This window comes from Canis lupus, chromosome 14, assembly GCF_003254725.2.
Source record: "Canis lupus dingo isolate Sandy chromosome 14, ASM325472v2, whole genome shotgun sequence".
NCBI lineage: Eukaryota > Metazoa > Chordata > Mammalia > Carnivora > Canidae > Canis > Canis lupus.
Window position 1 is genome coordinate 54,894,883 of NC_064256.1, and position 26,834 is coordinate 54,921,716.

The 26,834-nt window shown below is 35.1% G+C and overlaps 1 protein-coding gene across 20 annotated transcripts in view; it reads right to left on the reverse strand.

Annotated features, from left to right (window-relative positions):
- TFEC (transcription factor EC) overlaps positions 1–26,834 on the reverse strand; it is a 221,330-nt gene that overhangs the window by 12,607 nt on the left and 181,889 nt on the right. For all 20 annotated transcript variants that reach the window (XM_025464730.3, XM_025464727.3, XM_049093837.1 and 17 more), the window contains 3 exons: positions 22,451–22,537; positions 4,107–4,221; positions 1,932–1,988 (listed from right to left, as the gene is read on the reverse strand). In XM_025464730.3, coding sequence (XP_025320515.1) covers positions 1,932–1,988; positions 4,107–4,221; positions 22,451–22,537 — 259 coding nt within the window. The remainder of the gene's footprint in view (positions 1–1,931; positions 1,989–4,106; positions 4,222–22,450; positions 22,538–26,834) is intronic.

Genomic DNA, 26,834 nt, shown 5'->3' on the forward strand with positions numbered 1-26,834 from the left:
GAGTCAAACTCCACTCTGAGTAACTGGTACCAGGAATATCTTCCCAAATGCCCTGAGCCCATTTCCAGAGCCTGTGCAGGCCACTTCCTGGGTCTGTCCTCCTGAGCGAGGACCATGACACCAGTGTGCTCACCTCTAGGCTCAAGGTGCGGAAGGGGGAAGTTATTTACACAGATGGGTGTGGAGTTAAAAAGTATAAGATGAATGTTCATACTCCTGTCTAAGGCCACTGGCAGCACAGAATGAGACAAGGAGCGGGGAGAGCAGTGAGCTGGGCTGTTGGCTGAGGGCTGCCTTTGCCTTACCCCCACACCCCCACTCAGAGCTCCGATGATCTGAGAATTTTAATTCACCCCTGGCCCTCCAGTCCTTAGAAAGAAATAGAGAATACATAATGTAGCACTCTCCAGCTTGAGTTACACCTTTTAAATATTTAGGCTTCAGGAGAGTGGGTCTCTGTCCTCTTGCCAGGATCCTCACAAATTTTAGGGTTTGTTCTAGATTCTTCGGATAATAAAATAGGATATTAAAGTGTTTTTAACATTGATATCTCCAAAAAGCAACATCTCCCACTAAGGGAGTCTGGATTAGAAAACACTTGACAATGGATGTAACAGGAACTCATCATACTTGATGCTAAGTGACCTGCTATTTAAGCTATAGATGGAGAGAAGAGGAGACAAGAGCAAGGAGAGTAATAATGAGTTAGCGGGTTTAACACTAAGAGAGAAGCCATAGTTCCTTGCTGCATTAATCCCTTCGATCAACAACTATTCCCCCCCAACCCCCCCCCCCGCCACATGCTCATCATGTTCTACTTGTCTTACAACCTAGACCAAAGCTCATCTGCTCGACCGCTAAAAGCCATCAGAATCAGATCATTTCCCTCTCCATGACTGCCCTGAGGACAGAACCACTTGCCAGCTTTTCCTGCACAGTCTCCTAGTCAGCAAACTCTGACCCGTCCGTGATGCAGGCAGAAGCAATGTGAGCACACAGACGTAGGGTTCACAGGTACATGTAGAATCAATTTCAGCTAACCCCATGTAAGAACATTTCTGGCTTGTTTTAGAGCTTTCAGGTTTTTATTTATTTTTATTCTATTTTATTCTTTTCTCAGTTTTTGATTTGGCTTCCAAAACAGAAAAGCTTCACACTTAATTAGTCAGGCTCACTTGAGACATTAAGCACTTGAGACAGGACAAACACTATCAAGCTCAACATTGCTGCTAGCCTACTTCCCTTGCTTGTATTTCTCCATTTCATGTGACCCATTATCAAAGTGACCCCCAGGAAGGCATCAGAGACATTTATTTATTTATCTATCTATCTATTTATTTATTTATTTATTTATTTATTTATTTATTTATTTATTTATTTTTGAAGAGAGAGAATTTAGCAGTACAATATAAGCAATGCTTTTCAGGTAACTTATCGTTAGGAAGGGAGGAGCAGCTTGACACAGAAAGATGAGAACACGGAATTGTTTCTTGCTTTATAAGTGATGTACATTTTCTAAAATCACTTTTATCTCTCTAAACCTTTGAGACAATGAGTCACAACAGAGTTCAAATGTAACTAAATGCACTCATCTCTGTCTCACCCAGCCTGCTTAAGAGAGACAGAATGATCAAGGAGACAATTTGAGATGTTTCACTTCCTAAAAATATGTAGCTCTTCTGAGAGTTCACATCATTTAAATGTCCCAAAATAGCTCAACTGGTGAATATATACTATTCATTTTGGTCATTTTGGTTATGTGACCTCCTAATACTTATGGAGTGACAATAAAAGACCACATATTTTAACCTCCATTCATTTCCTCCCACATTAATTTTTTCTTTTTCTTTCTTTCTTTCTTTCTTTCTTCTTTCTTTCTTTCTTTCTTCTTTCTTTCTTTCTTTTTAAGAGAAAAAGGAAAATATACTCACTGAGGTTGTGGTTGTCCTTTTTTTGTCTCTCTTTTGCCAAAGCTCGAGTGTCTGTTTCTGATCGAAAGGAAGATAATTTAAATGGTACTTAGTTCTATTTTACAACCTCTCTAGTCAACATAATTCAGAAATATTAGGTGGAAATACAATATTACTTGCTCCAAATGCTATAATGATATTTTTATGCAAATATTTAGAAATTTGGAGCAGAGCACTCTTTTTGAAAGAGGCAATGGCGAATCTTTTAGGGTTTAAGTAGTAAAACTTGGATTTGTATTCTGGCCTTCCATTTGCTAGCCATGTGATCTATTACCTAAGTTCTCTGGTTCTCAGCTCATCTGTAAAATTGGCATAATACCTATATGATAAGCATTGTGATGATGAAAAGCAGTACAGTGCACAGCAAATACTAAACTGCTCACTCATTATTTTTTGAAGAATTTTAAGATTATTCAAAATTATTTCACCCTAATTTTTACAACCAACATTTTTCATAAATAATGATGATTTCTACATCCCCGGAGTTGGAACTAGCTACACTTCTCAGGTATTCCTATCAAACAGTTCCCGGAGATTACACTTTGCTCTATGTGCTACATGGTTGCAAGCATTTGTGATAGTCTCCGACATGGCTTGCAATGATTCTTACGATATTCACACCTTTGGTAGTTCTTTTGCACATTAAGCAGGGCTGACCTGTGACACCAATGGAATATTGTGGAAATGACTAATGTGGCTTCCAAGACTAGATCATAAAAGATATGTTCACACCACTTTAGTGTCTCTTGGATCACCAGTTGTAATGTCATGAGGACGTTCAATCAGCCTCATGGAGAGGTTCATGTGGTAAAGAACCAAAGCCTCTTGCCAACAAGCAGGACGTACTTGCAATACCTGTGACTGAACTGTTTTGGGAGCACATCCTCTAGGCCACCTTGTGTCAAATGTCTGTACCTCTGGACGACATCCTGACTGCAACCTTATGAAAGACTTGAGTGACAACCAATATTCTAAGCCATCTCTGAATTTCTGACCCATAGAGATGATATGAGATAATAAATGTTTATTATTTCTAGCTGTTAAGTTTTATATAGTAATAAATGATTAATGCAGTGTTTCTTACATGATTCTAGTTTTTAAAACAGGTAATAAAGGAATACATTTACTTAAATTTATTTATTTAACTGAGGGGGGCACTTGATGGGATGAGCACTGGGTGTTATACTGTACATTGGCAAATTGAATTTAAATAAAAAAGTAATAAAAATAATTTTGCTTATTTAAAACTATATTAATTCATTTTAGTCTAAATTATTTGTATGCATAGACATTTTTGAGTTACTGGCTAGGCTCCAAGAATGGACATATTACACTTACTAAAAATGTTAATATCAACTGTGTAAAAATTATTAAAGATCAGTGTTTGGGCTCCAAATTGAAAACTTGTTACAGAAATATCAATAAATAAATGAATATATAAATAAAATGAATTTTATTTTATTCTTATGGAGAAACTAATACTGGACTTTATAAATCAGGAAATCCTTATTTTGAAGCACATCTGCTTCAAATCAGCTGTACAACTGTGAAAATGACTCCCCTGACCTTTGATTTCTTCATCTATATACTGGAGGAATTGGACAGTGCCCATACAATTCTTTGAGTTGTAGGAACTTTGAAATGAACTATTGAAAATTGAGTGTATTTTTCTTTTACCTACTTGAGAAAGGTAAATGTGAGTGTATCACAAAATTCATAAAACGAGCTAAAAAGGGGGACAATCTAATTGTTTTATATCAAATTTCACATACTGAAGAGACTATTTTTCCCTGATCAATTAATCTATTATTTTGCAACCATGTTAATAAATTGCATCAGTTCAATATCAAAATGATCCAATATTAAGTGAAAAACTTAGTCATGTTGTCATATATTGGTGTAGAGTGTACGTGTATATTTGCCTAGTTCCTGAAATAATCAATTCAGTTGAATTGTAAGTTGTGTTAACCTGCTGCTTGTCATAAAAAAAAAGGGTAGATTTGCTATCTATATTTCTCCAATTTTAACTGATTATCTTGTTAATATTTTTAAGATTCTATTTAGCTTGATAATATATATCACTCATAAGTTAAGTAGTTGACTTCAGAAAGGATAAAATTATAAAAGCAACATTACCTGTAATTTCTCTTTTCATTGGCAGACTACTTGGACAGGAAGCACTTGTTAGGCCCATATTAACTGGTGAAATTCCCTGCTCACCACTGTATACATCCAAAATGCTTCCAGACAACTTTAGAAAGAAAAGGGAGAAAAGGTGAATCAAACCTTCTGTGGACATTGATATATTTTCATGCATATTTTAAATTTGTCATCTTATTAATAATAAAATCTGATGCTGTATATCAGCATCTTAATTTTAAACAAGAGTGAGTGTGCACTGACTTTTAAAATTCATTATGGGATGCTTGTGGATATGTTGAAAAAAGCTATTTATATTTAAGTAAAAAGAGAAATTATTTCACTCATGAAAGAAAATTCTGATTAATATTTACAAAGTTATGGAAGTTTGATCTGTGCATTACCTAGTTATAAATGAGTAAGATTTAAAAAATCATTTGGACAAAATCAGTATACGTATTAGCAAAGCTGGAAAGTTCATTGCGTATCATAAATTAGGTATAAATGGTTGAACATTTTGGAAGCACTCTTAATACCATCAGTGCTACCAGCAACTCACAGTCAAGAGGTGTTTTACAACTGTTAATTAAGTGAGAAACTTTCTTTCCTTCCTGGAAGGCATATTTTTTCTCATCGCACACTTAATGTTCTAGATTATTATAAATATCCCAGCTGGTAACCAAAAGTAGTCTAAAACTACTTTTGCCTCTAGTGGATATAGGGTACATCTAATTATAGAAACACTGTAATTCTTAATGTGCTTCTTGAGAATAATTTTTCAGAAAACTAAGTTTCTTTATAACACAATTCAAAATTGTACAAATTTATTATTTAAAACATGCTTATTGATTTGACTTCCCAAGAAAATTTAATTCAAATAATATTCATAATTCAAGTTAATAGTCATTATTCCAGGACAACCCATATTTAAAATGTAGGATTTGAACATTTAAAATATTTCCATTCTAAGTATCTTTATTTAATTTCTGGGCAGTAAAATAAGAACTGAATAAGTAGTACCTTTTTTCTATCCTTAAAACTAGAAACACTACAAATAATCAAACAAAGTTATAACCAGATTATTAAAGAGATTCTTAACTCCTTATTTCCATTTTTTGTAAACTCCAAATCAAATTGAGATTTTTTATACTTATATAATCAGACTGAAAATAAATGTGAAGAACGAACATTTTATGACCAAAATTAATTCTGACGTAATAATCCATTAAACTCCATATAATAAATATTGTGTATTTCTGATGGAAATGAACTTGTATAATACAGTGGAAATCAGGCTAACATATGCAAATGTGCATAACAATAAGGGCATCATAGATTGAATTTGTTATTCTGATATATATTTCTATATATCGGTTCTTTTCATTATTTACTCTATTAAGAATCCTCATCTTTATTTTATATAAACTCTGTTTAAAATGTATTTTTACTACATAAATCTTGGAAGGGAACTTAATTTGGGTAATTATTCCTTTTCAATTTCTCATCTGAAAAATAAGGATGAAGTTGATCAAATTGGATAGATGATGAATGCTTATATCAGAACAATACAATCAGGAAAAGAAATCCAAGAAGCAGATTTCCCTAACGTGTGAGTCATTTAGTCATATCGTAAAAGCAAAAAGTTTCCAAGACCTCTTTTAAAAATCTTGTTGGTTATAGGCTGAGGCATCACCAACCTAAATTGTACATTTCCGTTGTGCCTTTGAGAAACATAATGGATGTGCTGAACAAAAAGATAGGGAGTGAGGGGGAAGGAAGAGGGAAGGTACCAGAGAAAGGGCACTTTTCTCTGAAGAGCTTGAATTCAGATGGATTTCAATGCAGCAGTGGCAAATTGCAAAAATGTTTAAGAAGAAAACGAGCCATATTACATATATACTGTAACAATAAAGTGATAGGTTCCTAACTATAACATTATTCTGGGTCCATATTACTTGGTCAGACCATATCTAATATAGAAATGGTGCTGGAATTCTGATAATGAATCTAATCCTGCTTAACGATGGGTATCTTACATTTTCTTCTGACCTTGATTATTGTTTAATTTATGCCCTAAAGCATAATGATTAATATCCTCTTTAATTTTATGCTGTAGGTACTACTCTATTTTAGGTAAATGGCTAATCACTTTTTGAATATCATTAGACAATTGGTTTCAATTTCAAAGTATGTCCTATACTTCCTGTTATCTATAGTGCCTTTTCTCCATTAAAAGATATGGGTACAATGGTGTTTAAAATTTAAAGATTACATACACCCTTGAAAAGGATTACAAAACAAAATTATATTTACTTTTCTCAAAGGTATAAGTTACTTAGGTAATGTGTTAACTTTATTTGGTAGATTAGTAGGAAACCAAATAGATTTTTTATGAAGAACTATTTATTACTCTGGTTGGAAACACATTCTTTTTCAGTAAGGCAAAACCTTTGACATGACGACAGGGGAACATACCATATTAACAAAATCACAAATTTTAAAGAAATTCTATAAAGAATTTATCATAAAAATCTTTTCAACAAGGTAGAACATATTCCTCAAGATGACACTTCTTTCTGATAAAAAACCTGAACTCCTGATCTCAAAAGTTACTTTGAAGTGGAGTGATTGGCAGTGGTTCCTGTTGTCTAGGATTCTCCACCTTAGATTTTAGTCAAATCTCCACTACTGAGATTATAGAGACTGACGTGGACTAGGCTCTGACCTTCCCACATATATACTGCCTTCACAGTAGCCAATATTTCCTGAAGAAAACAAGCAAATCAGTAAAAATAGCAAAACAGCTGAGGAAAATGACTATTTCAAAAGTAAACAACATGCAGTGTGAGAAATAACATCAGAAGCAAAAATTTAAAGAACCAAGGAAGATCACATGAAACCAAATTTCTCTTTTTTTAATTTTTATTTATTTATGACAGTCACAGAGAGAGAGAGAGAGAGAGAGAGAGAGTGAGAGGCAGAGACACAGGCAGAGGGAGAAGCACTATGCACCAGGAGCCCAATGTGGGATTCGATCCTGGGTCTCCAGGATCACACCCTGGACCAAAAGCAGGTGCCAAACCGCTGCGCCACCCAGGAATCCCCCCAAATTTCTTAAATTAGTCTAATGTTCATTCTAAAAAAATGTTTGTAATAATTTATAACATAAAATGAGAACAAACAAACATACAGATAGCTAAAGTGAATAATCAGAAACAAGAGGTTTGAAAATACAGTACTTGAAAAAAAGTATTATAAAAAATGTAAAATGGAAAAGTAGCATAATAAACACAGTGAGAAAGGCATAATGGAATTAGTAAAATATAAAACCAAATTGAAGTAATATTTCAGGAGGATAAAGAAAGGTCCCAGAAATAAGACATATGAAAGAAAATCTATCAGTATGGAGGATAGTTGTTAGAATTACAATACAGATAGTAGGAGTCTCAGAGAGAAAGAAAAATAAAATTCAAAGAGAGAAAATACTTTAAGAAATAATAGAGATACATTTCTGATAATTAACTAAAGTCTATTATTTTATTTCATTTTATTATATTATATTATATTATATTTTGATATGAAAAGCAAAGGGCCTATAGGATGTGAAAGAATATAGATAGGAAAAACCTACACCCAGACATATAATAGTGAAATTTTAGAATATAAAATGACCAAGAGGAAAAATTAAAGTCTAAAGAGAAAAAAGTAAGATTATGTAAAAAGGAACAAGACTCTGATTAATACAAGAGTTTTTAATAGCAAAATTGAATGATAGGGGAAAGTGAATCATTAGTTTTTAAACGTTGAAAGAAAAGAACTTAAAACATGAGTTTTATATCCAGCCCAAGTGTCATTCACAAATGAGATCATGATGAAATATTTCTAGAGGCATAATATTTAGCTATTTCATCCAAACTGTTTTCAATGTTAGTATGTAGTACCTAAATAGAAGTAGATATTTAAAGGATATTCTTCAAAAACATGAAATAAAAATTATCAAATAACTTAGTAAGTGGTTGTAGTCTAAAAAAGATGAGGGTAACCAAAGTAAAAAAGTGAAACATATAATGATATGACTCAGTATTAAAGTAAATAATATCAGTATGATTGATTGGAGTAGAAGAAAACCAGAGGATGTAAAAGTAGTTATAAAGTACTAAGGAGAAAAATGGGCACACCTAAATAATAAATTAAGATGAAAGAAACAGGTGAAAATATATCAGTGTAAATAAGTCAAACCTCTCAGCAAAAAGACTTATAGTTTGGATACAACAGTACAAAGGACACACCTACATAGTAAAAGGACACACAAAGTTTGAAAATTAAAGGATGGAAAAAGATATAGCCAGCAAATGATAACATAGAAAACTGACGTAGCTATATAAATATAAGAGAAAATAGATTTTAAAATTAGAAAAAGTATTAGGGATAGACAGTCTCTATATAATAGTAAAGAGTTCAATTCTCCAAAAACACATTATAATTATAAGCATGCATTCATCTTATAAAATAACCTCAAAATATGTGAAACAAAATGTTTTGTACTATAAGGCAAAATTAATAAATCCACCAATGTAGTAAGAAATTTTGAGATTTCTCTTCATTTTTGAAAAGTGAAGCAGGCAACAATAATCAATAATGTCATAGAATATTTGAATAATAAAACTAAAAGCTTGGCCCAATGGACACTGTATACTTCCATATCCAAAAATTAGAGAATACACAATTTTCTTGAGTACATATGGAATGTATATAAGTATTAACTATGAACTCAGTCAAAGAACACCTTCAATGTATTTCACTGAGACCTGATTTCTAAAATGCTTGGAAATTTTTAAATAACTCAAGGGTAAAGACAAAATCATACTGAAATTTAGAAAGAAATAAAAGATACTAAAAATACACAGAAAGAAACATCTGGTATGTGGCAAGACAATGCTTTCAAAGAAATTTACACCCTTAAATAGTAATATGAGAAAAATTGATAAAAATGTGAAATTTGGTAAATTATCATTTTAAGAAGCTAGAAAAATAACCAAATAAGACCAAAGAAAGTAGAACAGATAATAAAATAAAAGCATAAATTATTGAAAAAAAAAAGTCGATCCACAAGGCAAAAGTTCTTTTTTAAATTAACAAGAATGACATGTTTCCCGCAAGAGTTATCAAAAAGAATTAAGAATAAATAAATAATATTGCAAGTGAAAGTAAGATAATACTAAGAGCACAAGCTGTGATTTAAAAATATGTTTTTTCCCCTGAGATCAGGAACAAGCAAGACAAGGATGCCTGCTTTCACTACTGCTATACAGCACAGTATTAGAAATTCTTATCAGAGCAAATAGGCAAGAAAAAGAAACAAAAGTCATCCAAATTGGAGAAGAATGAGTAAAGTGATCTTTGTTCATTGATCATATATTTAGAAAAACCTGAGATTACACACACACCTATACACACACACAGCTACTAGAGCTAATAAAGGAATTCAGTGAAGTTGCCAGATATAAAATTAACATGCAAAAATCAGTTACATCTTTATACACTAACAATAAAGAATCTGGGGGCACCTGAGTGGCTCAGTTTGTTAAGCATCTGCCTTCTGTTCAGGTCGTGATCCCAGGGTGCTGGGATGGAGCCCTGTATTGGGCTCCCTGCTCAGCGGAGAGCCTGCTTCTTCCTCCACACTCCTCCTCCATCCCTCCCCCATTGCTCTCTCTCCTATATCTCTGTCTCTTTCCAGAATAAATAAAAATAAAATCTTAAAACAATAAAGATTCTGAAAGAAAATTAAGAAACCAGTCCTATTTACAGTAATATCAAAAAGAATAAAATATTTAGTAATATATTTACCCAAGGAGACAAAAAACTTGTACACTGAAAACTAAAAAATATTGCCACAGGAAAAAAAATTTAAATAAATTAAAATAAAATATATTGCTAATAGAAATTAAGGAAGACAGACATCACATATTTATTGATCAGGTGACTTAATGTTGTTAAGATGACAACAGTACCCAAAGTGATCTACAAAATTAATTGAACCTCAAAAGCATTTTTTTTTTTTGCAGGAAAAGAAAAGACCATTCTGAAATTCATATAGAAATTTGAGGGTCTCCAAACAGTAAAAGAGCAAAGGTAGAGGATTCACACTACCAGTTTTTAAAACTTACAACAAAGTGACAATAAGCAAAACAGTGTGGTGCTGGCATAATAGCAGACATAGATTAATGGAGTGGAATTTCTGCATTATTTGAGACATAGTGCAGAAATTAATCCTCAAGTATATGGTCAAATGATTGTTGACAAAGGTGCCAAGATCATTCAATAGGGAAAGGACAATCTTTTCAAAAAATGGTGTTGGGGAAAGTGGATATCCACATGCAAAAGAACGAAGTTGGACTCTTCTCTTAAATGATACACAAAAATTAACTTGAAATGGATCAAAGACCTAAACACAAGAGCTAAAACTATGAAGATTCTAGGGAAAAAGATAGAGGGAATCTTCATGATAATGTGTTCAGTGATGATTTTTTTTAATATAAGAACAAAATCACAGGCAACCAAAAAAATAGAATTTAGACTTCATCAGAATTTAAAGCTTTGTACATCAAAGCACACTCTCAAGAGAGTGAAAAGATAATCCATAAGCATAATATTGCAACTATTTCCAAATCATCTAAGAGATTAATATCAGACTATATTTTTAAAAATTCCAACAGCTCAACAACAACAACAACAACAACAACAACAAACCACCCAATTAAGAAATGGGCAAAGGATTTGAATAGTCATTTCTTTAAAGAAGAGCTACGAAAAGCCAATAAGCACATGAAAAGATGGTCAACACCACTACTCATTAGGGAACTATTAATCAATACTACAATGTGATACTACTTCACATTCACTAAGAGGACGATTATCAAGAGGAAGGAAAATAACAAGTGCTGGTAGGGATGTGAAAATTGGAACCTCGGTGCATTGCTGCCAGGAATGTGAAATGATGCAGCTGTTGTGGAAAACAGTATGACAGTTACTTAAAATGTAAAACATAAAATAACCACGCGGCCAACACTTCCACCTCTAAGTTTCTACCAAAAAGAATTAAAAGCAGAGACTTAAACAGATGCTTAAGATACTAATGTTCATAGAAGCATTATTCATGGAAACCAAGTGGTGGAAACAACCTAAATGACCATCAACAGATGAAGGAAAAAATAAAATGTGGTATATACACATACTGGAATATTACAAAGCCTTAAGAAAGAATAAAATTCTTATACATACTATACATGGATAAACCTTGAAAATAATATGCTAAGTGAAATACGCCAGACAGAAAAGGGTGAACAAAATATTGTATGAGTCTACTTATTAAAGGTGCCTTTTAATAGTTAAATTTATACAGACAAAAAGTAAAATAGAAGTTACTAGAGGCTTGGGGCAGGAAGAAAGGGATAGCAATTATTTAAACTGTGTATTTGTTGCAGATGATGATAAAGCTCTGAAAATGGATATGATGGCTGCACGGCATTATGAACCTGCCTAATGCCACTGAATTTTATACTTTTAAGTGTTTACAATGGCAAATTTTATGTTCTATATGTTTTACCACAATAAAAAGAAAGATAATGAGCTATATTACCTATAATACTTGGGGGCCAATGATTGTGAATACTTGGACAAAAAGCATGAGTTTTTAGAAAAATATTATTTAGTAGAACTGACTGAAGAAGTAATTAATAGTTTGAACAGTCTAAAGATTACAGAAGAAATCAAAATAAATTTTGAACATGTTGCACAAGAAAGTATCTCGACTCGATGGTTTTATGGGCAAAAGTGTTACATTTTCAGGAAATATATCATACTAATTTTGTACAAACATTTCCAGACAATAGAAACACGAGGGAGTATGTCCTGATTCATTGAATCTGAAACAAAGACATTATGAGAAAGGAAAATTATAGGCATAGGGAATACAGTCAATGGTGTTTATAATGCTGTGGTATGGTGACAATGGTGGCTACCCTGGCAGTGAGCATAGCATAACATATAAAGTTGTCCAATCACTATGTTGTACGCCTGAAGCTAATGTACCACTGTGTATAACTCAACAACAACAACAACAAAAAATAGCATTAGCAATACGAATCCAAGGGAATATAAATATTTTACCATAAAAAAGTTGCATTTCCCATAAATATATTTTACGATGTTAAAAGAGAAAAAGACCTCTATGATCAGATCAATAGATTAAGAAAAAGTCTGACAAAATTCAATCCTATTTATGATTAAATTCTTAGTGTTTGAGGAGATAGTAAATTCCCATAACCCTAGAAAAATATAGATTTGCATATTGTTAAAATCATGCTGCCCTATGAGAAAATAAAATCTGGGTCCAAATATACCGCAGAAACATCTAAATAAAATATGAAAATGCTCATATATCCATTTATTCTTATCTGGCTAATATAATAAAGGACAACATTGATAATCTAAGTTTTAGATATGTTTTCCTGATTGGTCTCTTCCCTCTTCATATACTATGTCCAATCTATCTCCCCGTATGATTTTTTTTCTTTTAAATTATTTATCAGTTTATATTTTCTTCTCTGTCCTCATATATCAATTCTTCAGGTCCTAAACTTAAATTATGTTTCTCTAGTATCTCTTCATCCCTCTCAATTCCCAACTACCCCTCTTAGACCAACTCATATTTTAAAAGTACAAATTCCTTCTGATCTCCTCCACCCCCCAAATCAAAAAGCTCTCCCCTCTGATGTCTATATTAAGGTCAAACTCTTATGTCTAGCTTTCAAGAATCTTATTAAATGGCCCGTCATTATCTAGTCAATATTATTTGCCACCACTCTCAAGTTATAAAAGATTTCTTGTCACTACGTACCCATATGCCATAGCATGGCTTCCAAAATAGATTTTAGACTCAAATGGGAGGGAAGGAAAGAGTGTTGCCACAAGGAACCTAGGAATCTATATATTGGTAATTAAAAAAAAAAAAAAGAGTGAAATACAAGCATTATCCTAACATATATACTATGTCCTAGATAGTTGAATATTTATCATGTGCCAGATATTAAGCTAGTATATTCCATAACAATAACAAATAACACTATCTCAAGTAATCTTTATAACAATGCCATGAGGTATCATGTTTCCAATTTTAAATATTAAATAATTAAAACTGAAAAAGTAGGTAATTATGTCAAGATCATATAGTTGTATAAATAGAGGGCTTGGGATTTAATCCTGGATCTATCTGAACCAGAGGCTGGATTCTTTACTACCTACTCTACTCTGGCAAGTCCTTTGCCTTAACCCTTTTAATGGTAAGAAGTGATTTGAATATGCAAAAAAGTTGGAAGCCACTGGACTATTTTTTTTTCCTCAGTTTTATTCAAGTATCAAAATCCAACCTACTCTCTAAGGCTCAATTCAAAGTCCAAACCTTCTCCAACACTGTCTTTCATGGCGGCTCGGTTTAGCTTTCTCTTCACCAAAACACTAGGGGAATAATAAACTTGACCATAAATTTAATAATTTAGTTTATATTTATCGTTTTACCCCTCTTCATTTATATTCACTCAGCATGGGGAGCACAACAGTATACACTACTTACCATGTTCGTGAAAATTAATTGCTTATCTAAAACCCTGAGAATTTCCTGGAGGGTTGTGTGTGAACATACATATGTATAGTGTATATGCATAGATGTATTACATATGCATATTATGTACATGTGTCTGTGTGGTCTGTGTGTGTGACATGTCTTTCTCCCAGAATATCTCATTATAAATACAAAAGAGGAAAAAAATACATATAGTTATATATTTTCAGACAATTTTTCAGTATAAATACTAAAAGCAAAAAATCATATATATATATATATATATGCGAATGTGTGATATCTACATAACTATCCATAGCACATATTTAGTATTAAATTTCATGGGAAACTGAGAAAAACTTTAAATGGTTTAATCTTCTATTTTTCTGTTCTGTGAAGATAGTCACTGTGGAACTAAAATGGTAAAAGTGAGCATGAGATTATTAGAATAACTGCAGACATAAAAAGAAGACAAACATTAGGCATAAAGAGAGAGCGCTGTAGGGAAGCATATACCACACAATGTATGTATACACAAAAAACTGACGTTTAAAAGATTACTTTTTTTCCCTTTGGGGTATTTATTCATTTAAATGTGGTAAACTAGATTTTTCCAGTTTTAAGACACACATCATTGCTCTCCCTCTTTATTTTATTTGCAAAAGCTGGGCTATGAGGTTTGAATGACAAATATTGAATAGGGAAGTCCCACTGAGTTATTATTATTTTTGTTCTATTATGAGTGAATAAAAAAAATAATGTGTTGGGCGGGAGTAGAATGTCCCTTGTCCTTGGCCAGCTGGCTTATAACTTAAGTAGAAAAGATAAAGCACAAAATAGAGATGGTAACTTATAAATACTTTAGTACCATATACTTTATATGCACATGATCTATTTAGTACTAAATTAACAAAAACAGTTATTGATTTAATGTAAACACTGCAATAAATAACCAAGGGAATCCTCACTTTTTGATAGAAAAATCCCAATAAAATATTTTTAACAATTTTTTTTTTACTAAAGAGAGTATAACAATATTTTTACTCTATCCAGAGCACCAAAAACTATCTTGTAAGTAAACAAGCTTGTCTGTACAGCAGATTATATATTATGCATTTCAAAGCTCAATTTCTACATACCTTGTTTTATTGCCTATTACTTTATAAAGTTTATTCAGTATTTAAGGTGGTTTCATCTCCAAACACTGAAGTAATTCCAAAATGCACTTGCTCACCAGTTTTAACTCGGCAGTGTCTCTAACCTCCAAGAGAGCCACGATTTTCTCCTTCTACTTCATCATTTTCTTTTCCTTAAAAACTGGCAAACAATAGCTGAGAGGACTGCACAGAAAACTCTGTGCCAAGGTGAACTTTGGCTCCCTTGGACTTTAAGACTAATCTGGTCTAGGCTGTGATTGACAAAAGCTTGCTTGTTGATGTTATGCAGTCCTCTCAAGTTCCAACCAAGCACAAGGGGTTGTTAATATTTACTCAGTCCTCGTCTCTGGAATGGTCTTGAACTATAACAGTTTACTGAGATTGCCAAATGCCACCAGCATTTACAGACACCTGATTGAGAAAAGAGCTATGGAGGATAAAAGATATGAGTTACTATGCACAACCACATCTCGTAAGGGAAGGGGTGAAACCAAGACCAACTGGTGGAAATTATAGGGAAACAGATCTAAACTCTTAGGCCAAGCAATCATTCCGCTGGAGTGGCAGAGAATCAGATCAGTCTAAGGTCCCGTCAACTCTTATGATTCTACAGTTCTAGGAATCAGCTTCCTTCTGAGGCTTCTGGGACAGGAGGAGGAGGAGGAGGAGGAGGATTGCTGCTGTCTCTAGTATCATACACGACTGGATTTCAAACCCTACCCTGCCATTCACTAACTGCATGACTTGAACAAATTAGTGAACTTCTCTAAGCCTCCTTCCTCATTTATAAAGTGAAAATAGGTAATACTAGTCTCTATCCCATAGGTTTGTTGTGATGATCAATGCAATTTTTCACTAAATATGTTCTGCACAATCCTTGTCATGTAGCAAGTACCTAAGGCACGGTAGCTTTTATTATGGTTGTTATCCTTGTTGCTACTGCTTTTTTTCCCATTAAAAATTTTTTAAGTACTAATGTATGATGGGAATCATTTTTTCAATACTATGTGTGTATTTTTTTTACAAGATTGTATTTATTTATTTATTCATGAGAGACACAGAGAGAGAGAGAGAGTCAGAGACACAGGCAGAGGGAGAAGCAGGCTCCATGCAGGGAGCCCGACGTTGGACTCGATCCCGGGTGTCCAGGATCACACTCTGGGCTGAAAGTGGTGCTAAACCACTGAGCCACCCAGGGATCCCTACGTGTGTATTTTGAAGTGTTTATTTCACATGCATTTGCTGAACACCTACGATGTGCTAGGGATGGTGCCAGTGCCAGGTGCTGATGATATAATAATGAAGAGGTCACAGCTTTAGGGTCCAGGGACACAGAAGTGAACAAAATGGACAAAACTGTTATATTCAAGGAGTTTACATTCTAGGGGTGGGAGCATACAATAAATAAGTAGATAAAATAATAATTCTAATCATACGAGTCAGAGGTTATCAAAATTTGATATTGATTTTGGGAATGATGAGATGGGATCTTTTAGCTAGGCTGTTTGTGGAAGGCCTCTCTGACAAGGTGGCATTGTCTAAAGGTTGGAAACATAAAGGGGCAGCCGTGTGAAGTTCTGGGACAAAGTATTCCAAGCCACAAAAGGAAGTTCAATGGCCCTAAGATGATAGTCTGCATGTCATGTTCAGGGAGCAAGAAGAAGGCTATAGAGGCCAGAGCCTAAAGTTAAAGGGAAATGCTGACAATGGTAAAGTGTCTGGATTATATTCTGAGGATTTTAGGAAGTTAATAGCATGTGAAGCAAGGAGAAACAGGATCTGATTTTTGCTTTGTGCAGAGCATTCTGGCTACTGCATGAACAGCTGTAAGGGGGCAAGAAGTAGCAGGGAAGTTTGGCTGCAGTCAGTTTCTGAGGTTCAAGTGAGAGATAATGGCAGTCTGGAAAAGCGTTTTAATGGAGATGCTGATAAGCTGTGAGATTCAGATAATCTCGGATGCTCCTTAGGACATATTGATAGATGTGCAGATGTCTGAGTAAGAGAGAGAAGAAAGATGACTCTTGGAGTGGGGGTGCTAGATAAACCAAAAGGAGATTGGGATAGGTGTGGGGGGGAGGACAGAGACTTTTTGTTAGTCATATTGTTTGAGATGTCTGTTAGGAGCATAAAAGACAACAAGCAGGAGGATATACAAGCATAGAGGGGAGAGATCGGCTGGAGAAGGGTGGAGGTCACCCGTAGGATGTATTGATACATGAGAAAAGAGGGCTGAAGTCCTAGCCTTGGTACACATGAGCATTTAGACATCTGTTAGAAGAGAAAGAACCAGCAAGGTAATAGAAAACCAGAAAAGGTGGTGCCATAGAATCCCAGATGGTACTTTAAGAAGGAAGAGTGGTCAACCATGGCAAATACCACCAAGAAGCCAAGTCAGGTGAGAATGGAGAACTTACTGCTGGCTTCTGCTTCGGTTGGCTTGAAGAGCTCCTTTAGAATTGTGAGGACGACAGCTCTGTTGGAGACTAGAAAACAGGAGGGGAGCAAATGGTGGCAGAGTGAGGATAGAAGCAAGAAGTTCTTTTGTGTGTGAGTCAGTCATGACATAATATGGCAGCCAGACAGAAAATGTGTTCAAAGGGAGTTTGGGGGTTTGGTTTTATTTTTAGGGAGTGTTACTAAAGACCAGTGTAAGACTGATACTTATAACCCAATAGATCAGAATAGACTGATTATGTAGGAGAAGGAGTCACTACTTAGAGAAGCAAAGTCCTTGAGAAGGTAAGAAGGAGTGAGATCTGGAGCACACGTGGTGGGCTGGCTTTAGATCGTGAGCTGGAGCAATTATTCTAATTATTCTATAGAAGAGATGGTGGAAGAAATGAAAACAGATACAGGTGGTTTCGTATAACTGGAGATGCCGAGTAATGAATGAGTTCCAATAGCGTTGCATACATTTGCTCTTTGAAATACACTGTAAAAGAGAAATCGGCTGAAAAAGGAAGAATGGGCAATGAATTGTGGAGATTTGAAGTGAAAAGAGAAGGAATTTTTAAAAAATGGTCTCAGTTAATGGGAATATTTACCAGGGAATAGCTGTGAATTCCCACAGTGGTGGTAAAAGGCCCTGTGACATTTTGGTGATGTACTTGAGGTGAAAACTATGAGAAATGTGGTGAAATTTTATCCATTAAGTGGCTCAGGTTGAGTTGTGGAGTAAGATGAGAGAAGTTTAATCAGGTTGGGGCTTTGCTAGGGAAGTAAAATGAAAAAAAAAAAATCACCAAAAAAAACCCAGAGATATGTTAGGAGTGTTTGCAAGAGGATTGGTTATAGTGCTTGACCAAAGACTCTAGACATTTTCAAAATGTTGCAAGTGCAGAGTCATAGCTATTGAAAATAGTGATAGAGTGCATCGATTTAGAGCTTGAACAATTGGTGAAATAAGAAAACTACAGAAGCACTCAGCAAATAGAATGCAATGGTCAAAAGTGAAATAAAAACATTAGGGGATAGAAAAAAATGGCAATAACAAGATCTAGGATATCATCATGCAAAGGGGGGGCTAAATGGGGAAGAGAAAAATGCACTGACACTAAAGGGACTGAGAAACTGACCGGTTAGGGTTTTGTCGAAAGCATGACTGATTTGGCTGAAGGTTTCCTGCACTTTAGCTCCTCGCCATCTAGTTTATATAGTTGCATTGAGAAGAAACTGAGAAAAAAAAAAAAAATAGAAGAAACTGAGAGGTAGCCAATAGAAATCGAGAGGTAACTTCTTAATTTTTCTGCTTCCAGTCACTCATCACTCAGCATTCATTTCTGGGTGGGAAAGACCCAGGCTGAATTGATCTGTGAAGACCTTGCACTAGTTCATTCAAGCTGGATAAATTGGAAGGCCCACCACAAGGGGTCCAAGGCTCCCCTCAGCAGCTTCCAAGTTTCCCATCAACAGAAGTTATATCATGACTTGTAGCTAAGCCTGTAGGCCGTGGTCCCGAGATGAATCTTAGCTCGGTGAGATCCAAGGCTTTCTCTCACACCACTGCCAGAGCCTGTCCCCATGACTAAGCACTCAATAGACGGCTCCTGAGATTCCATCGATCTCCACAAGAACTAGAGAAAATGTATGTAAAATGCATAGAAAAGTGAGCTTCAAATAATAGGTGAGAAATTAATGATAGTTATTGTGAATTAATAAATATCTCACTTTTGAAGCTCACCATAATGACATCTGTTGGTTTAGCCTCATTAGAATTCACTGACATTTATTTTGGTAACAACTCCTCTTCTCGTTCTCACTTAGTCTAGGGAATTTGTTGCGTGGGGCTGCTCAACTCTAAGACTCAGAGCAGCTGGCTGAGGCATAGATAAATGACAGGCGTTGCTCCAGTAAGAATCATCCCGGGGATTTAACTGGAACCAAGAGGAATGCTCTTCTTCCCTTAGGCCGCCAAGCCTGCCTGGAGTGTATTCATTAGGATGAATTTGGTTATAACAATCAGACACACTTAGCTTATCAAATAAAGGCAAAAAAAAAAAATCTTACATAATATGAAATCCACAGGCAAAGAATTTGCCAAGAGCATATAAGCAGCATTTCTTTTGGCTTTTCTTCTTCTTCTTTTTTTTTTTTTTTTTTTTGTTTTGTTTTGGTTTGGTTTGGTTTGGTTTGGTTTGGTTTTCCTTAGTCTATTTAGCTTCTGGGCAATAAAATGACTACATAAATCCCATTATCCTATAACGTCATGAAGAGGCAAAACCCTTCTCTTTCTTGGGGTCTACTTTAAAGACTTAAGGAAGTTCCCGGAAGGCAGCTCAACATGTCAAAATTGCGACACGAGCCCATTCTTAAAGCTGTCTCTGGTAGGGGAAGTGGGGCCACCAGGATTGACTTCAATTAATCAGAAAATTCTCTTCCTTGTGCAGAAGTAGGTGTTTGCCAAAAAACCCAAAGCTGACAAACAAACAAACAAAAAAAACAACGAAAACAAAAACAAACTGGGTTGGCAAGAAGGAAGTATGTGCATAGCTAGGAACAGGCCATGACAGTGTTTGCTCAATGGCTGGGAATAGAGCCAGCACAGAAGAAAACAAGGGCGAAGTTTCGGGGGGCTGCCCACATGGGGCACTACTTAGGAATCTACACAGCACATGAACCAACAAACTTCTCTCATGTTTAAGCCCCGGATGAGCCAGTTTCTACCATCTGTACCAAAAGTTCACTGGCTAACACGCTCACTCAAAGCATTCTTCTGAATCCAACAGGTCTTTATTTTTATCCACATGAACTACAAAAATCCTTCAGAGTCTCCTCTGTTCTATCAGCCATTCTTAAACATCCTTTTCCCCCCTCCCCTCTTGCTTTTTCTTATGTTCAAGACTTGCTACTTTTCTGTGTCCTTGGCTGCCTCTTAGAACCTTAACTATCCCTCATAACTATATTTCAAACATCTTTTCCTAAAGCATTTACAAAAAAAAAAAATATATCAATTTAATATGGTTTCTCCTTCACTCAAACTCCAGAGCAACTCTCTGACTAATATTTCAATGTACACATGTAGTATACTAAGATTTAATATAAAACAGCCTTGTAGGGACGCCTGGGTGGCTCAGCAGTTGAGCGTCTGCCTTCGGCCCAGGACGTGATCCTGGGCTCCCGGGATCGAGTCCCATGTCGGGCTCCCCACAGGGAGCCTGCTTCTCCCTCTGCCTGGGTCTTTACCTCTTTCTCTGTGTCTCTCACGAATAAATAAATAAAATCTTAAAAAAAACCAGCCTTGGAGATAAATATTTTAATAATTCTTGTAATGTAGAAGAAAGCTGAGAGGTTAAGTGACTTGCACAGTGTCTAGATTGGAACCTGGGTTTAAGACCAAAATCCACACTCTCCCTCCCTGACTCTCAGGTACACCTCACTCCCCCACCCCACTATCCTGTGACCTCTTGGCTTGTGAATTGTGTCTTATTCTACTTCAGTTTCCTATGGCACGTGTATTATGCTTTGCACACAATACATATAGAATCACTATATTTGGTTAACTAAACTCTTTGGTTTTGCGATTGGTCAACACACAGATATTTCTTTGTGTAAGTGCAGGTAGGCCAGTAGTATCTATCTTTTTAAAAGTACATCCTAGATATCAAAAGTAAATTCCAGATAGTTATTGCCACTAATTTGTCCTGAGTCATCCATTCTATGCAGCCTCTACAGAACAAGCACAATCGTTTAACAAAGAGAATGTTTCTGTACACAATTTTAATGAGTACCACATAGAAAGAAAAGATTGCAGGAAATTAATATCATTTACTGAAACCCAGAAGCTGAATACTAGTTAAGACAATAGTATCTTCATGCTGTGAAATTAGGCAGGGAGAAATTATCATTAATAATATATTTATCTAGAGAATTAGTCAGATTTCATATAACTATGCTGCTTGAAATCTGAAGACAGAAGACGTAGAAAGAATTGTCAGTCCATCCTAAAAAAAATAGAATAAAATAAAAATAAAACTTGCAAAAAGACTAGGTTTTAAATCTCATTTGACCTTTGTCAGATAATGCCAGTATTAGTGACCTGTCCTATGAGCTCTTGGATACCAGAGAAAAGGAGGAAAGAGATACTTCTTTCTAGATATTGTGTCTGGAACAAAAGAAATAAAAGAGAAAAAAGTAATTTTTTCTTAAGGTCTTAACTTTATATGTTCATCATTCACGTATCCCAGCTCATTGATTTACTGATGAAAAATATCTGTATCACATAATATAGTCAAAATGTATTTTCTTTAAATGAAATGTCTAAAATAACAATTCAATCACAATCTTTCATATTTTTTCTCATTTTTCTAAAAGATCTAAGACAATAAGCAAACCAACAATAACCCTTCAAAGTACATGAAAAGACTTCGCACACGCTTTACAAATAACATTTTTAGTGATTAATAAATGAGCAATGAGGAGGTAACAGCAATCAAACAGGAGATAAGAAACCATCCGTTCATTACGTGTCATTCCAGGAATTTGTGCTGATTGCAACATAGATGTCTGTCCGCATGCCTTCAAGTAGGGTGAGGCCTGTTCTACTTAAGTTCATCTTTGATCTCAGGTTATTGGTCCTAAAGTAAAGTCATATTTTTTGTTATAATTTTTTCGTCTCTACAAGGTGTAGAGCCTCTGAATCTGATGGTCCAGTTGTGGTAAAATGGTACCAGTTGTGGTAAAAAAAGTTTAGCCATTAGCTCATGAGGGTGTTTTGATTGTGTGCTGTGTTTCAGGAAATCTGAAAATTAAATCTATAAATGCTATAACATTTATAACTGATTAGAATGCTATAACAGATTAGAATATATAATTAGATGGATGTTTATAGGGATTAAATAGATAGATGGAGAGAATATCACAAGCCCTATCATCTTCCCAATAACATTACATAATCTTTTTTCTGCACCAATAATATTTCCTAATATTCAGCTGTTATCTTGTGACTGCATCAAAAGCGTAGAAAAAGATACCATTTACTAATCAAATTGAATGTCTTTTCCTTATCATCAGATGCCATTATTTATCTCAATCTCATTGACCTCCTCGGGTCTGGAAACACTTACTGTTCTTTGCAATAGCAGAGGAGAGTCTGTTCCTTCCTCTTTAAAACTTGATTCCATACCGATTATATCCTCAATAACGTCTTCCATCTAGCAAAATATAATACATTTAGAATACTGTGCATAATGATAAGAGTTGTGCTTCAGCCTAATTCAGAGAGAAAAAAATTTAGCAATCTTTAAAAGTTTTAAGGGATATTTAAATTAAGGTTATATGTATATCAAAACCCAGAATACTTCAGAACTTAAAATGAAGAAATCCTGCCACTCTTTGATCTGTGCTCCTTTTCCATGCATTTGCTTCCACCAGCTGGCAGGTGATGGCTGGGCCAACCACCCTGGGCTACTCCTTGGAAATCAGTATCTATATAAATAGAGTGGTTATCATGAGGTGCCTCAAGCCAGAGCCCATGTACTTAACATGTAGAGAGATGACTTCCTACAAACTTTATTTTCCTTTTGAAATGTTTTGATTGCATCTTATAGGTGGATATTCAAACAGCAGTGGTCAAACCAGCTGATTGGTCTACATGGAAACAAACTACGTGGAAACACACTATCCAACTTCCCCTAATGGCTAATAATAATAATAGCAATATCAACAAACAACAACAATCACCGACCCCTTAAATAGTAACAATAGCAGACGCATACAGTGCGGGGACGGGAGATGAGCCAGGCACTTTCTGTGTGCTTCACATACACCAGCACATTTAACCTTCACAACAAATAGGAAGTGGATACCATCATTACCTCTGTTGTACAAATGAGGAAACTGAGGGGAAGAAATGTGCAATAACTTGTTACAAAGCTCGTGAGTGACAAAGGCAGGATTGAAATTCTGGAAAATGGGCCCTAAAGTCCTACTTTATTTTTTGTCTATTTTATTTAAAAATATTTTACTGATTTATTCATGAGAGACACACAGAGAGAGAGAGAGAGAGAGAGAGAGAGAGGCAGAGACATAGGCAGAGGGAGAAGCAGGCTCCATGCAGGGAGCCCGACGTGGGACTTGATCTCAGGACCCTGGGATCATGCCCTGAGCCAAAGGCAGATGCTCAACCACTGAGCCACCAGGCGTCCCCTAAAATCATACTTTAAATCAGCTTTTTACTCCCTTTCTCAAATTCCTTTCTAAAATAGCCTTCCTTCCTTTCTCTACTTTAGTTGGAGAAGATTTTAAATGTTTGCCTTTAAAAAAACAGAGGGAGGTAAGCCATTGAGACTGTTAGCCTTAGAGGAAAAATGGAGGGAGTTAGTGGAGGGAGGTGAGTGGAGGATGACCAAATGGGGGGTGGAGGTGAAGGTGGGCACTTGTGATGAGCAGTGGGTGTTGTATGTGAGTGTGAATCGCTAAATTCTATTCCTGAAACCAATGTTACACTAATGTTAGCTAACTAGAATTTAAATAAAGACTTGAAACAACAAGAAATAGTTCCTCATCAAACTATAAATAAATAAATAAATAAATAAATAAATAAATAAATAAATAAATAAATAAAAGAAAGCTTGTATTTTAAAAATAGTCTGATTGTTCCCCCCTCCCCCCATTCTCTCTCTGGCTCTCGCTCTCCTCTCTCCCATTATATTCTCTTCAATGAAATTTTAAAATATGGTGTAGACTCCAAGATAATGAGAATGCTGAATTTATACAGCTGTAGTACTCTGAATTTCCTATAACGTGCAGAAACAATGAGGATAAACTTGGAGAGATAGATAAAAACATTTTATGATTCTGTTAATGTTATCTTCTACGCAAGATTTCTGAGAACCTTAGAGAATCAAATATTCAGACTTCCACTAAGATACTCCTAAAGTTGATATGCCAAAAAATTGGAACGTGCTTTAGCATTAATTTAACAAAAATTTGTGGAGCAGTATTTATTGCAGGACCACGTTGTAAGTACTAGAACGATAAAAGCAAGCAGCACAAAGTCTCTGCCCTCTTGGAGCTCTAACACTAATGAGGAAAGAGACAATAAACGGCTTAATAACAAATGGTCTGAAGAAATTAAAGCAGGTGGGGGAGAGAGCTTGACGGGGATGAGTGTTGCACTAGAAATGGTCAGAGAAGGGCTTACTGATATTTGAAAAAAAGACATGAACAACATGGCAATGAGTAGTTTTGGAAAGGAAGCAAAAATGTCAAAGATCTTAAGGTTGGAACGTGAAGGTTAGTCAATGGGAAGGGAGCAGGAGATAAGTTTGAGACGAAGTTGAAAAGTATGCTCTGTAGGTTGCAAAGCCCTCTAGCCCAGTGGTGTCCCCCAACAATTTCTGCAAGCATAGGAATGTCCTACATCCGCACAGTCTAATACCATAGCAACTAACCACATGTGGCTACTGAGCACTTGAAATGTAGCTAGTTTAACTGAGGGATTAAATCTTCCTTTCTCAAGTTTTTATTCAAATTCCCAGGCTCAGAATTAAGTTTTTTTTTTTTATCTCATTCAATTTTTAAAGGCTTTATTGAATTTGAATTAATTTAACATTAAATTTTAAATAGCCACATGTGGTTCGCGAGTACCATCTTCAAGGGTGCGGGCTCTTGACAATGGTCTGGATTTTTTAAATAATTAATTAATTTTAATTTTTAAATTTGAGTACAGTTGACACACAATGCTACATTAGCTTCTGGTGTACAACGCAGTGATTTGATGAGTCTATATGTTATGCTATGCTCACCGCAAGTGTAGCTACCATCTGTCACCATGCAACACTATTATAATACCATCGAGGGCATTCCCTATGCTGGGCCTTTATTCCCATGATTTATTCATTCTATGACTGAAAGCCTGTACTTCACACTCCTCATCACCCGCTTTGCCTATTCTCCACTCCTATTCCCTCTGGCAATCATCAGTTTGTTCTCTGTATTTATAGGTCTGGTTATGCTTTTTTTGTTTGTTTATTCATTTTTTTTGTTTTTTGGATTCCACATATGGTCTGGACATTAGACGTTATTGCATGTGCATAGAGACATTGTTAAAGGATCTAGGGTAATAAATATGCATATTTTGTTTCTTTTGTTTAGCATAGTCCATGAAAGTTTTAAAATATGTTCTTGATTGTTACTAAACTCAAAGTTTAATTTCATGATGTTTCTCTCATTCACATTTATCGTTAATGGACAAACAAATTTGTACTGGACAAATGTAAAGAAGACCTGAGGAAAGAAGGATGCTAAACACAATTTACGATAAATGCTTTTCTTTGGAGTATCTCTAGAAGTTTCACCAAAATTATATATATATCATTTTTCCCCTTTCTTCCCAGAAACTTGCATCCTAAATGACTCACTCTCCTGCATCTTTAATTTTTCCCTGTTGTCAATAAACATAGGTTTCTCCTATTTCACTAGAAACCCTTTCTTTCCTACATGTGAAAACCCATCCTCCTTGGAGGCTCTTCTTTGCTTCTCTAACACATCTATCCTTCATTTTTGTCACCCACTGACTTGACTATTTTTGCCTCCAATTTATTAAAGACATTGGTTCCTCCATTATCCTAAATTGATTTTAATAGCTAAAATCCATTCAAAACCTTCCTTCATAGCTTCCAGGAATGTTCAAAATTAATCAAACCTAGGAATCCAGTTGTTGTCTCTAAAAAGACAATAAACACAACATTTTATATCAGATGAAACAGAAATAATATATTAGACAAAAGAAGAATTACAGATCAGCAGAATAAGCATCTTCAAAATGGTAAATGAAGATAATAAAATAAGAAGCAAATTATTTTAACTAAAATAAAAATGGAGATAATAGGTATGTGAACTATGAGATTTGAAGGCAATAGAACATTTATAAGATTTGACACGTTTAAAAATAAATATCTACAAAAGACCAACAATGAAAGTTTTCAACAGCACTGGGTACACGAAGAAAATGGGATAATAATTGAAGTATTAAAGGTAAAGAACTGGGGACCACTGGGTGTCTCAGTGGTTTAGCACCTGCCTTTGGCCCAGGGCGAGTCCCACGTCCGGCTCCCTGCGTGGAGCCTGCTTCTCCCTCTGCCTGTGTCTCTGCCTCTCTCTCTCTCTGTCTCTCATGAATGAATGAAAAATATAAAATAAAATAAAATAAAATAAAATAAAATAAAATAAAATAAAATAAAATAAAATAAAATAAAATAAATAAAAAGGTAAAGAACGTTGAACCTGGACATTTATAACCAGTAAAATATCCTTTAAGTATGTGGGGTGAAATAAGGTTGTTCTAAGGAAAAAAAAAAATTGTTCTAAGGCAGAACTCAGAAGTTTTAAGGCAAAAAGCCTTTGAAAAACTCTTCCAGGAGGTACTGCAGTTAGATGATAAACATGACTATGAAATCTGGGGCACCTGGGTGGCTCAGTGGGTGAGCATCTGGCTTTGGCTCAGGT